General features: G+C 41.9%; 1 protein-coding gene across 2 annotated transcripts in view; it reads left to right on the forward strand.

Moving 5' to 3' along the window:
- hip1 (huntingtin interacting protein 1) overlaps positions 1 to 13,509 on the forward strand; it is a 52,044-nt gene that overhangs the window by 17,090 nt on the left and 21,445 nt on the right. For both annotated transcript variants that reach the window (XM_082502049.1, XM_082502050.1), the window contains exons 2-8: positions 3,857 to 3,920; positions 4,402 to 4,544; positions 4,649 to 4,705; positions 8,728 to 8,808; positions 9,662 to 9,738; positions 11,649 to 11,710; positions 12,797 to 12,937. In XM_082502049.1, coding sequence (XP_082358175.1) covers positions 3,857 to 3,920; positions 4,402 to 4,544; positions 4,649 to 4,705; positions 8,728 to 8,808; positions 9,662 to 9,738; positions 11,649 to 11,710; positions 12,797 to 12,937 — 625 coding nt within the window. The remainder of the gene's footprint in view (positions 1 to 3,856; positions 3,921 to 4,401; positions 4,545 to 4,648; positions 4,706 to 8,727; positions 8,809 to 9,661; positions 9,739 to 11,648; positions 11,711 to 12,796; positions 12,938 to 13,509) is intronic.

Here is a 13,509-nt window from a genome sequence, read left to right on the forward strand (position 1 = left end):
GAATATTTATAGTCTAGTTATCTGTCAAGCTCAGTCACAGGATGCTGTCAGAACATTGTGCAATAGAAGATAACTCGAACATCAACATGTGGTGTATCTGCAAGATCACACAGAGACAGACTAAGAAGATATGGAGCCTTTCATTCACCGAGGTCAGCTCGACACAGAGAAGATCTTAAAATTTTCCTAAAGAGACTGACAGAAATCCCTGCTCCCAGATCATTCCTCCTTTCATCTCTCCTTTCCCTTCCCCATTCCAACCTCCTTCTACCCCACTCCTCCTCCTCCTCCTCTTCCGATTCCTCGCAGTAAACTTCCAGTCCCGGCAGCTCACATACTGGAAGAGGAGGAGCGCACTCCGAACATCTGTGGGAAGTGAGATTATGAAACAGGCCTCCCGTCCTCTGCTGACCCCATCCCCATCGCTCTCCTCGCTCTCTGCTGGAGACACCCTGCAAATGATAGCGGCAGGATACGCTGCCCTGTTTGGTCGTGTGTGCGGAAGACCGGCATTTCGGGCTCCGTTTGAGTCAGCTGTTTGGATGTAGAACTTTTCCCGGTTTTGTTTTCCCCTCGTGTTTAATGTCAGCCAGATGCTGCTTCACGTCACCTCGCCTTCACAGAAACTATCTGAAAAACTCTGAAGCGATGTGGGTTCTAGAAGATTTATATTTATTTGTACTTGCGGGTTTTTCCTGGTTGGCTGCCAGCTGACATAACCTAAAAGCATCGTGAAAACTTTCACACAACAGCTAGAAGGCTTTTGAACTTTTCATGCACGTATCTATGGATGCAAATTTCTGTCAGTCCAAATGTAAATGGGCCACAAATATATCTTTCCTACACAGTTTGAGCCCTCAAGGTACTTTCTTACTACTCCAGGCGACAAATGAGTATCTTCCCCAAGGGTACTTCTACATGCAGACGAAGGGAAGCCAGGGATGAAACCGCTGACCTTCTGATTAATAAACGACCTATTGGACCGTTCAGATATTCCTCAGAGGATGAATCCAAATAAATGCAGCGATCTCTGATGTTTATTTGTTTTTCTCATCATAAGTAAAATGTGTACGGAAATTTCTCAGCAGGTGTTAAATGGTTTATCATAAAATGTCCGCATATCGGTGATCTCCACAGGCTGAGTCAAAGAGGAAGTCCACTGGCCAGTTTCCACATTGCAGAAGGCGCCACCAAATACGTGAAGATATTTTAATAGTGAACTTGATTGCACAAAACCGGTTATGAGTCAGGTTATGTTTCGTAGATCAGCACTGGTGAGGGGTAGAGTTAAAAAAAAGAGAAAAAAAACATGCTGACAGTCGAATGATGACGAAATTAGCCAGTGTGTAACGTTGAGGTCATATTGCATTGTGGGAAATTGGGAAATTTAGCATAGAGGATATGAAAGAATGAGATGTCTAATTCTGCCTCATCGCTTTAATCATTGGTGCTATAAACTCTGTTTTAGCTTTTCGTCTGGCGCCATCGCTGGGTGATCATTTCAGTTCCTGTTTTTCATTTCTGGATCATTTCAACATTCTGGTTTCTGACCAGGCGCCTACAAAACGAATTGCTTTCCACTCAGACTCAAACTGTAAACTTCATTTTCAATGAGCAAGTGTTTTCCTGCTAACAAATAAAACTAAAACGATGAAAACAAACGAGGCTGGATGTAGGAAATGTTTTATACCTCGTGCTTTCAGTCTGTGTAACGCAATATATCTGTCTGGCACAGAGATCAATTATTATCCCTGTTTATTTAATTTTTTATTACTATTACTCAAGCTACTGCACTTATTTGGCGTGGCTGTAGCTCAGGAGGTAAAGAAGGTCTAATGCAAATTAGATTGACTACTGAGAAGTTTGGTCTTTCTATCCCCGGCTGCTCCAGAGTGCATGCCAAAGTGTCCTTGAGCAAGGTACTGAACCCCAAAGTTGCTCTCCGATGTGTTGTTAAGTGCGCATATGGATGGGTCAATGAGGCATGTTGTATAAAGCACTTTGCGCGGTCAAGTAAGAACCAGGGTGTTTAGTTTTAGTCTGTTGTTAGGTGGTTGCTAAGACATGTGATGACTTTATAATATAATAAAACGGCTGATTTAACTTTGGTGCCTGTAAATCAAATGTGTATTGTGTTGAAATTAAAAGGATGCAGGTGCGGAAATGTGACAATGGCCATTCTAGCCCATTGGTAGGCTGTTGTTAGGCAACACAATGAGGTCACAATACCTGATATAGATGAGGTTTGGTTGGTGAGCCCCTGATTGTGTGTGAGGAGTTACTACTACTGCTGTTGATGTTATTACGGTTGATGGCTGTAACAAAATAATTTTACAAATATGGGATAAATGAGGAATTTTTCATCTTATTTATTATTTGCATGTTAGCATGGTACCATTAGCTTTTAAGCTATGCTGTGCAAAGTCCAGCCTCACAATCTGCAAGCATTGCTGGACACCCAGGCTTTGTTTTATTAAATAGTGGTTGTGTTTTTAATGCTTTTCTTTGAATAGCACTTTATTAATTTTGTAGTAGTTCGTAATATAAGTTATCTTAGAGCATGTTTAGTATGCCTCATTTTCACCTTCCTATGTTACAAAGAAAGAAACCCAAAAATATCCTGTATAGAAAGTTACAGTTGAGAGAAACGACTCCCTTTCAACTGAAACGAAACCCCAAACTAAGCCACACTCGGGATTGGTGGCTTCTGCCTCAGCTAAGAAGGTATACTCGCCACTTTGGTGGGCCAGGAAGTGCAGACCTGAAACATGTAGAGCCTGCACAAAGGTAGGCCACAGCGAGAGAGAGAGTACAAAAAGTAATTGGCTGTAGCAAAGAAATGCATGGAAAATGGGGGGGGGGGCACAGCAGCATATCTAAATGATGGCCTGAACCATGAGCTTTTATCTAAAGGGTAGTTTAAGAATGAGAGGGAGTGTCCATAGTACCTGCTGAAAGCTAATAGCGTGCCATAGCACAACCAGAAATCCCCACAAAAACTGCCAAACTAACACCATCCAAGCTACCGGTGGCAGCATTTTCAGCCTTGTGACTGTGTCACACTGGGTTAGAGCAGAAGTGAAAAGTCATTCCAGTGTGTTCTGGTGGTTCTGTAATTCATCTCTGATGATTCTTAAAATTTGAGCTGAAGTTGGAGGAGCTTCAGGTTCAGTCTGGCCAACATTCCTCAGTACAGTAGATGTCATAGCACAGACAGATGCTCCCCTGCTTATCCGCACGTGTCTGGTTGCTGGTGCCATCTCATTAAATCTGTCTGGTTACAGTCTTAATGTTAACTATGTTTGCTGAAGAGTAGTCCGTGGTGGTTTTCTGTCCGGCCTCTATCCTCTGCAGATGTTGCAACTGTTTCCTGCTTTGTTTGTATATATGATGACATCTAATCCTGTGAATTAACACAAACACGCAGGAGAATTTAAAAAAAAAAAAAAAAAAAAAGCACCTGCGCCGTTTCGGCCCTTCTTACATGCTCTGTCACATGTCTGTAATTTAACTTGCTGACTGCACTCCATGCTGAGATTTGGCAGCACACGCGTCTCTTTCGAGGCTGTAGATCCTCCTCAGCAGCAGAGAGGAGGCCTCTCAGCTGCTGCCTTGAATACCAACTCTGCAGAAAATGGGTCAATCAGCGCGTTATAAAAAAACCTGGGCTGCCTCTCATTCCCCAGGTGGTTAGAAAAGGGAAAAGGCAACTTTCTGAAAGGTGGAAGGATGTCAAGTTTTAAAATGAAAAACTTGACTTGTTTTTTTTGCTGTGAGTAAAAAAGCTGTGGGCTGATTTATTTCCTCTGCTTCTCTCCCCTCTTCTCTTCTGCCCTTTCTTTACTCCTCTTCACAGGCTGTCAGCATCAACAAGGCCATCAACACACAGGAGGTCGCTGTCAAAGAGAAGCATGCCAGGAATATCCTAACGTGTGTGTGTGTGTGTGTGTGTGTGTGTGTGTGTGTTTGTTTGTTGGAGTGTTTGAGGAGAGGAAGAGCATTTGTTTTGACTTTGTTGTGTGTGCAAAATCATCCTTCCGTAGCTGGAGGGCTGTGTTGGTGCAAAACAGCTAATTTTGTGTAACCCCGTCGTCTGCACATGGCCCTGCTGCACAGCTAATTTAGTCATGTGTAAAACCAAATGGAAGGCTAGACGGACATATTTCTGTTTTATCAGACAGACTAAAAAGCACCAAACTGCTAACATCTAACATCCTGCACAGAGACGGAGCTAAGCAAAGGCCTCAAACATCAGAAAAGAGATCATTAAAAAAATTCACACACAAAGGAGATGCAACAAATGTTAAAATAAGAGTTTTCTGTATTGAGATTGGTAAATACTTAGGCTCCGCCAGGCTACACAAACACTGTAAGCCTGTGATCCTTGACTGCCGCTCTCACCCTGCATCTTGGGGACCCATCATGAGAAAGGTGCCCACACCTTCTGGGCGGCAGTCAACCGGCTTCCTCTCTCCAGCAACGCCGTGCTCTGCTGGAAGTTCTGCCATGTCTTCCACAAGCTGCTGCGGGACGGGCATCCGAACGTACGTAAACACGAAAACTTTGTCTCCCTCTTATTGTAACTGTGTTCTGATACTCAATGTTAAGGATGTTTCCCCTCTCTTTGTTTCCATTGTTGATTCTTCAGGTGATAAAGGACTCCATGAGGAACAAGGCTGATTTAACTGATATGAGCAGGATGTGGGTAAGGATTATGTCATCTCACACAGTCATAAGTCTCATTTACTGCATTTTCCACACTACAGGGCACACTTAAAATCTTTTAATTTTCTCAAAAATTGACAGTGTGCCTTATAATCCAGTTTGTCTTATGTATGAATTCTAGCTGTGCTTACTGACCTCGATACGATTTTATGTGATACACGGCATTAGAAAAATCTGACAAAAAATGTTTTAGAACGGCTGCCGTAGTCAGGAGCCTTGTGGAGTAATCTGGGTCCAAAACTCCGTCCCCATTAGGCCCCAAAGTCAAACGAACACTGCAGCATCACTGAGAGTCAAAAACTGTCTAAATTATTTCATCTTTAATAAAATGATCAGCGTTGCTGCTTTACAAGGTGTAACAATTAAGTTTAACATCCAGGCATCCATGAAAACAGAATTTATTAAATTTAACAGATTTAGAAGTTAGCAGGAAGTTAGCTCGTTAATTTCCACCTAAACATGATATAGCATGTTCTGACTGAGAGATGTCTGAACAAATTAAAACGTACAGCTCTGCTATCACTTCCAACATAAATGAAGACAGAAAACTAAACAGCAGTGATGTTTGTAGGGTTACTGAAGTTGGGCTAGCTGGTATATAATGATGTGCTACGTGAGCGCTAGCGACACAACTATGTTAGCATAACATAAACACAGTGAAGCTGGAGGATGAACGCCAACTTTTTTCCACTGGATAAAAGTTAACGTGAGGGTTCCTGATGGTTAAGGATAAATCCAATCGCTTGGCAGGATGCTGTAAAGGGACCAAACTTCAGTCAGAACAACTGAGATAATCCATCCACAATACGAGGTTAGTCATTAATATACTGCGACAACACGGTAATAGAGCAGCTGTGAGAGAATTCAACATTAATGAATCAATGGTACAGAAGTGGAGGAAGCAAGAAGAATGAGTTGAGTAAAGTTTGACTTCTCTGACTCTTTTGTTTCGCTTAATGCACCTTATGGTCCAAAAAATACGGTAATCTTCTTTAGTCCTTACTTTATTGTAACACTAAAAAGGAATTGAATAAAACATGATACGAATGAAACATACTCATTACTAAAATGTGACCATTTAAACTAGTCAGTATAGCCTGGGGTGTTACTCCTGTATTTACAGTGGCTCCATAGTGTAGTGGTTACACATATGCCTTGCATGTGAAAGATACCGGGTGGAGACACACATCACTCTGAGGTTTTGTTAGGAAGGGCATCCAGTTTAGAAATCTGCCAAATCAAATATGCCGAGCTATCTGCTGTGGTGACCAGCAATGCTACTCTCCAGTAATATTTACAGCTGTCGTCATAAGAGATGTAATCTATCTTTACTGAACCAGTTTTGTACAACCAAACTGTCTTTTGCAGCTATATGAAGGATGCCTTATTGTTATTGCCTTTAAGTGTCATTAAATTCTAGTTACAGTAATTAATGTTATAAATCATTCTGTGATTGCATGATTTTCTGACAGCTTGGCATTATCGTGCAGCTTGGCAGTGGCTTGTGGGACCACTGCATTTGTTATGTGAAGACACGAAACACTGTGTATTATTATGCCCTTTATTCTGGCATCGCAGTTGTGTGTGCAGAAGTGCATAGTACTGTAGAGGCGCTCGGTAAATGAACAAAACAAATTCTGTCAATTAATTTACGGAGGCAGTAGCTTTTTCGCTTTACTTCCTGAATTACAGCAGAGCTTAAAGTGCTTTCAGAGTAGATTATTTTCTTTTTAAAAGCATGTTGAGAGACCAAGAAAGCCACAGAAACAATAACGCAGCAGTAAATAAACAGGCGGCAGAGTTATTAGACATATAGTGCTCAGGCTATTTTTACGAGATGTCAGATTAAGCACCAGATTAAGTTCACATGGAATAAACTTGTGTAGCGAACCTCAGGCCAGGTGAAGGCACTCACTAAAAAGGCATTAACAGGCTGTCCAGGTGGGTGTTGACTCATTAAAATGATCTTTCTAGGAGTTTAACATATACAGGTGCAATTTTTGCTGATTTACTTGGATTTTGTTCATTATCAGAGTACGGCTGCCAACTGTCCTCTTTGCTGTGGTGATCATAGCAGATTATATTCATCATCATTTGTTGGTAGCCTGCTGCCAGGGTGTAGTGACAGACATAATGGACAAAAGCCACATGAGCTCATGTTGCATCATCTACCACCCTCATGAAACAGTAATGTCACCGAGGCTGGTGTCGTTCTGGTTTGGGGGATTTGTGCTGACATGCGTTTAGTCTTGGTGGTGTAGTTAAAAAACAATAATGTCATTTGATAATATTTGCATTTATCCACCCCACTGACTTCCCTCTCCAGGTATCTTGTAGGAAGCCAGAGATGCATTAAAAGAATAAATAATTTAGTTGACCTGAATAGGTTTGAGCACCACTGTTAGTGTTACTGCGCCTTTAGTTAACCAATAACAACCGAAAGAAAACACAAGTGATTAAAATGGACAAGAAATATCTGACTGGTTAGAAAAGCATGGATGAAAATTGTTTCCTGACATTATAAATGCAGAGATTATTTTATTAAGATAAGTTGATAAGTAATGAATTAAAAGTGGAAAATTGTCATAGCTAGCTAACTGTGTGCCTCAACAGTTAAATTATTATTCAGTGGCAGAAACAAACTTACACAGTTAACACCTGAAATGATATAAATAGCTAAGTATTACATTAAAAGTTGTAAATTGTCATAGCTAGCTAACTATATGCCTCATGAGTTAAATTATGTAGATAATAAACATAAAGGTTTAGATGGGCAGTAAAAATGATTAACTGTATGCATACATTACATTGTTAGCGCAACCTAATTGGTTAATAGTTGAAGTAGGTAACTAAACTTAACTAGACTGAAAGTTGGAAATTTATCTTAGCTAGCTAACGGTATGGCTCAATAACTGAGAGAGCTAAAGAAATGTTTTTAGAAAAAAAACAGAAGTTTTAACAAGCAATTTAAACGATTACCTAATTGTATAAATAAACAAATGAAATAGTCAGCTAAACATAATGGATAAATGATTAAAGCCTGTTTCCATCCGTAAAGAAAAACTATTTTACCTTCAGCAACTCACATTTTTATGTTAGCAGGTTAGCAAGTTGCATACCAAGTTTCGACTCAGGAATAACTCACAATTTTCACTTGCGTGTGTGTGGGGGGGGGGGGGGGGGGGGTTAACAGCTAAAATGACATAAATAGCTAAGTATTACATTAAAATCTGGCAATTGTCATAGCTAGCTAACAGTTATAGTGAGCTAACAAGTTACAAGAGCTGTTCAAGTTGCTATCCAACTTGAACAAATATATACATAAGACAAATATATAAATGAATAGATTAAATAAATAAATAGATGAAAGTGGAAGCCAAAAAAAGTGTGAATAAACTGTTAGCTAAAATTCTTGTTAACGGAACATAACAGCTTAAACATTAGGCTAAATAATCCTGAATGTACACCCAAATAACATATACAGATATATGTACTATAGTGTTGATGAAGCAGTGTTGTCCATCTGAATGGGGCATAGATGGAAAATGCTGGGAACCACTGATAGAAGTGAGCAGATTTCTCTTCATTATATTGATGCCGGTGACTCTGATGAAATGCAAGCGTGTCAACTGCAATACATTTAGCCACAAAAATCTCAAGAGACACTCCTAAGTGATTAATTGAGCAACAGCGACTGGGGTGGAGGTCTAAGATATTCCTTATTACACTAACTGAGTTTTGCTGATGTCAGTAGGAAGGAGGATACAGGAAGCGTGGTCAGTGGGACAAAGGTTGTGGCCTCTTTCTTTCCTGTTATGTCATTACCACCCTCACTCACAGGCTAGAGATATTGTCAACTGGGTTTTTGCATTCACCCGTACACTGTGAGACCTTCTAAAGGTCACGGTGTCCCTGTGACCTTTAGAAGGAAGGACATGGGGAAACTGTTTCTCCTTTGTTTCCTTGGATTTCTTCACTTCCTCTTCTGTCTTTCTACATCAGGGTCACCTGAGTGAAGGCTACGGGAAGCTGTGCAGCATCTACCTCAAACTGCTCATCACCAAAATGGAGTTTCACATCAAAGTGAGTTGGCCTGACCTATAAAACCCATCACCACTCTCCCTCGTCTCTCATTATCTTTGTCTCAGACTCTCCTTTTAGTGCCAGCAGGTCTCTGCGGGTGGCTTCAGAGAAAATTCCAGCTTTTACACTAATGGCCTCCCAAGAATCTGTAGTGTAGCTTTTTATGAGACATCTGAGTAGAGTTAAGGAGGGACCAGAATACAGTGCCGGTGCTGTCCCAGAAGGTCTGGGTGTTTTTTGCCAAGGTTGAGGATTTTCACCTGGAAAGTGGCAAACATGCATATGATGCATGCCTGCTAGTATGCATATTAATTCAGTATTACTAACAATTGCTCTAATCAGTTGTTTCTATTAAAAATGGATCACTACGCGTAGATTGACATTGCTATTTCACTACATGTTTTTAAATGGAGTAATCGAGTAAAAGTAGTAGGGTGAAAGTACAAAATAGTGTGAAATACTCACGGGGTGTTTCAAAGTAAAGCCTTGTCATTTGTATCTTTTGTCCGGTCTCCCTTCCCTCATCTCCAACCGCTCGTACAACTTATTTGACTCACAGTACTCAGACTAATTAATGAATCTTAATTTAAATAGCACATTGCTTTTTACAACCATCAGATTGGTCTGGTATATAACCGTGTGGTGGGGCGTGGTCTGCGGTGCCGTGCGGACGCACCTGCACGGCATCCGCAATCACGCCCGCCGTGTTAAAACACGGGGACTCAGGGGTTGGTGGTGGTGTGGTGTGGTGTGAATCTAATAAAGTTGGCTCTGAACGTCGCTTCGTGGTCCCGCCGTGCCTTATTCATGCCACAAACCGTAATCAGGACTTTTACATTGCTTTGTCTTTCAGAACCCTCGTTTTCCAGGAAACCTTCAGATGTCAAACCGACAGCTCGACGAGGCGGGAGAGAACGACGTCAACAACTTGTGAGTGTGGCGAGTCGCTGCTTCGGCTGCTCGTATTGTTTTTGTTTGGCAGACAGGACCGCTGTGCTGGCAGCGTTGCCTTTTTCTCAGCTTTGTGGAGCAAAAGTGTGAAATGCAAAATCCTTCAGTTGTTACTGGACAGTCGCACACGGATAATATGTGGCTGTTCATGGGGATAACCAAAAGGCTTGTTCTTTACTTTGACACATACTAACACTTTAACACGTTTATAGAAGATGTTTCATTTGAGGTATAGCCTCCACTCAGTATGATGCAAGCAGTCTCCCATCTGTGCATGGACTGCACAAGTGTCCAGATCTGTTGTTGAGAGATTGCTCTGCATTCCTGGATGAGTGCAGGCTGCAGCTGTGCAGTGGTTACTGGTTGTGGCTGGCCTTTGATGAACATTTTGATGTTCAATAGGAGACATATTAGGAATAAATGGTGGCTAAGGAAGTGCCTGGATATGCTCCCGATCCGGAAAGAGATGGTCACGTAAGCCAACAGTCCTGGATCGGTATCTGCTTCTTTAATGCTTTGATAGTAATAAACCAGACATGTTTTTGTTTGATATTTTCTCCCAAAAAAAGAGCAAAAGTTTGTGGAAAATCAGAAGAAATGGAAAGAAATGTGTAAAAGAAGGAAAACACTCGTCTGTAGGTTAAAAGAAATCTAATGTTACAAGTGCTCTGTACCCATTTGTTAGATTTGCCATCGATGTTGTAATCTGAGGCATGTATATCAGTGTCAGAGCCATCTCACGGACGCGGAGAGGTTTCAGTTGTCTTTTATTCGTTTTTGCGAGCCACATGGATCTAATTAACACGGGCAAAAGGAAGACATGAAAGAGCTGTCAAACACTTCATTTAGGATAGTTTGCCCATAACTATTCCTTTCTGGGCTTTTTGTTTTGTTTTGGGTTTTGCTGTTTCGAGGAGATTCCATGAGAAAGTTACTCTAGGAGAACTTGACTGAGCCGTAGAAAGTCCTTAACTCATCAACAGGACCTGTATCTGTATCTGCTCCTTTGTTCGATGAAGATCCTGATGAGCACTGCCGGAGCTAGAAAATGACCCCCAGCAGATCACTGGTGTGAATGTCTCTGACCAAACAATCAGGACTTATAGAGGGTCCTGTACTCACTGCCAGCACCGTGGAGTCCAATTGGAATTTGACATAGAATACCAGAATTGGCAGGTTTGCTTTGAGCACATGTGACAGACATGAAAGGGTCTTTAGAAGCTGTGGAGAACATTATGATGCCTGTAACGTCATTCAGCATGACTGTGTTGTTAGTGATAGCCTGAGGAGGTGTATCCATGACAACAACACCGCCATTGGGTATCAGTAAACCTTGGATCCATTGTCAGGCCCTACGCTGGTGCAGTGGGTCCTGGGTTCCTCCTGGTACATGGCAATGCCCGGCGTCATGTGGTGAGAGTATACAGGCATCTCCTTGAGTATGTTAGAACTGATGCCATTGGCTGCCCCTCATGGTTGCCTGACCTAAATCCAATAGAAACCCTCGGGGACGTTATGTTTCAATGCCACCAGGTTGCACATGAAACTGGCCAGGAGCTCAGTGATGCCCTGGTCCAGATTTGAGAGGAGACCTCTGCAGGACACACCATCCATCATCTTTATGAGCCTCAACATTGTCAGGCATGCAAACAAGCAAACTAACGAGCACCGTTATGAGTTTCTACAATGACATTTCGATAAAATCCCTGTGGCATAATGTTTTTTGTTTCCATCTAATGATGTGGCATCCTTGTGTTGCTAACAGATTATCCAGTCCATATCGGTGTAGACATCCAGCATGAGATCTGATGTGTTTTCAGAGTGTTTATTTATTTAAGTTTAGCATTTCTATTTAAATGAGCTCTGCGTGTCTCTCTCCTGTCCTGTAGCTTCCAGCTGACCGTAGAGATGTTTGACTACCTGGAGTGTGAGCTCAACCTCTTCCTGGGTGGTAAGTTATTCTGGTCTGACTGCGCTGCCAGCTGTGCTTATCTGAAACCGTGCGCATTAACATTCACACACCCACAGATGAATGCATCCAAGTTCACACTTTCACAGACAGGAATACGCAGTCTGACGGATCGGAGGTCTCTGCACAATGGTGCGCAGAAATAAAGATGATGTGATGATATATATATATATGTCACGTCAGAGCTCCACCTCTTCTGTTTCAGTTTACTGCCAGGCTGTTTGTGGATTCATGTTATATTTTAGCCCCCCTTGTTGTCTGGGTGAGTCATCCCAGGTTAATGTCTCTTGAAGTGTGGGTCGAGCTAAAAATAGAGCGCTGGGATGTGACCAGGAGCTCAGAAGAAATGCCAGGAAGGCTGCGTGCCTCCATTTATGAATGATCAGGAGGAAATTACATTCTGGTATCTATTTATCATGGCTTTCATTCAACATCCTGGTGATGTTATCAAACCCTCGTCCCCAACTTCACTCCTAATATTGCTCCCAAGCCTAAATCATATCTCTTCGTTACATTGGCGATCACATGTCGTGTTTTGACAAATCAAAAATCGAGGTTGCACCCAAATCTCTTATGCTGTCGTCAGCTTCCTCATGTGGTCTGTTCTCTAAAAAGCATCACGTCATCTGGGGGTGAAGAGGCCAGACATCTAGGTGCATGTGTGTGTGTGTGCACGCTGTGACTAAGCAGGAAACCACACCTCAGCTTTACACATAGGCTCTCAGCGGCTGACTTTGGGGATAGTGTGAGCAGGGCAGCAGGGAAATGAAAGAGGGGGGCGTAATGACAGCGAGTCACACAATCCTGTTAGTGTTCAGGTTGCTGCTCTCTCTCTCTGCGTCACTTAAAACCTTTAAGTGCAGCAAGAGTGAGCCGTGTGCTGCTCTCAGACACTTTATTAGTTAATTGTGGCAGAAGCAGTAAAATGAAGAGCACGAGTTGATTGAGTCATGAAACATGTATGATCGATGAGTCTCCCACTGTTTGCAATAATTACTAATGCTCATGTGTGTATGTGTGTGCATTGATTTTTGGGTCTGCATTTATTGACCGTCTCTCTCCTCACAGTGTTCAGCTCTCTAGACATGTCTCGGTCGGTCTCTGTGACGGCGGCGGGTCAGTGTCGTCTGGCCCCCCTCATCCAGGTTATCCTCGACTGCAGCCACCTGTATGACTACACCGTCAAGCTGCTGTTTAAGCTGCACTCATGTGAGTCACACACCCCTGCTGGTCGAGCACGCACACGGCTGCAGGCTCAATAACTGCAGCGGTGCTCAGTGTTGTCGTTACTAAATGCAAATATTGTGCAGTTTTTGAATATCACTGAAGTGACTGGAATCCCTTGTTAGACTGGGCCGATTTGCATTTATTGATGTCTAGCTAAAGTAGGATTTCGTCCATGGTGATAACTGATTATTTCCATTTTTTTATTAGTTGAGATTGTGCAGGAAAATAAACACGGGCCTTACTCTGAAACTTTTTTTTTTTAATCCTATATGTTGTTTATGGTTTTCTGACCTTAGCTTATGAGAGCAAATCCTCGGCTTAATCAGATGTGGTTAAGACTTAGTCTCACTGTGTTTGTTGACCAGTTTCAATCATAATTGTATTTTTATTTTAATGTTAATTGTTTTTAATGTTCAAAACTGGTCAACAAACACAACAGCAACATTAGGTCTGCAGCTAGCGATGAACAAAACTGCCATTTTTTTTAATGCTTCTGTAATTTGTTGCTAAAGGTAAATAGTAGTCATTGCCATCACATCTGTCTAAAGCACAGA

Source organism: Aulonocara stuartgranti, assembly GCF_965226115.1.
Source record: "Aulonocara stuartgranti genome assembly, chromosome: 14".
NCBI classification, from domain to species: Eukaryota; Metazoa; Chordata; class Actinopteri; order Cichliformes; family Cichlidae; genus Aulonocara; species Aulonocara stuartgranti.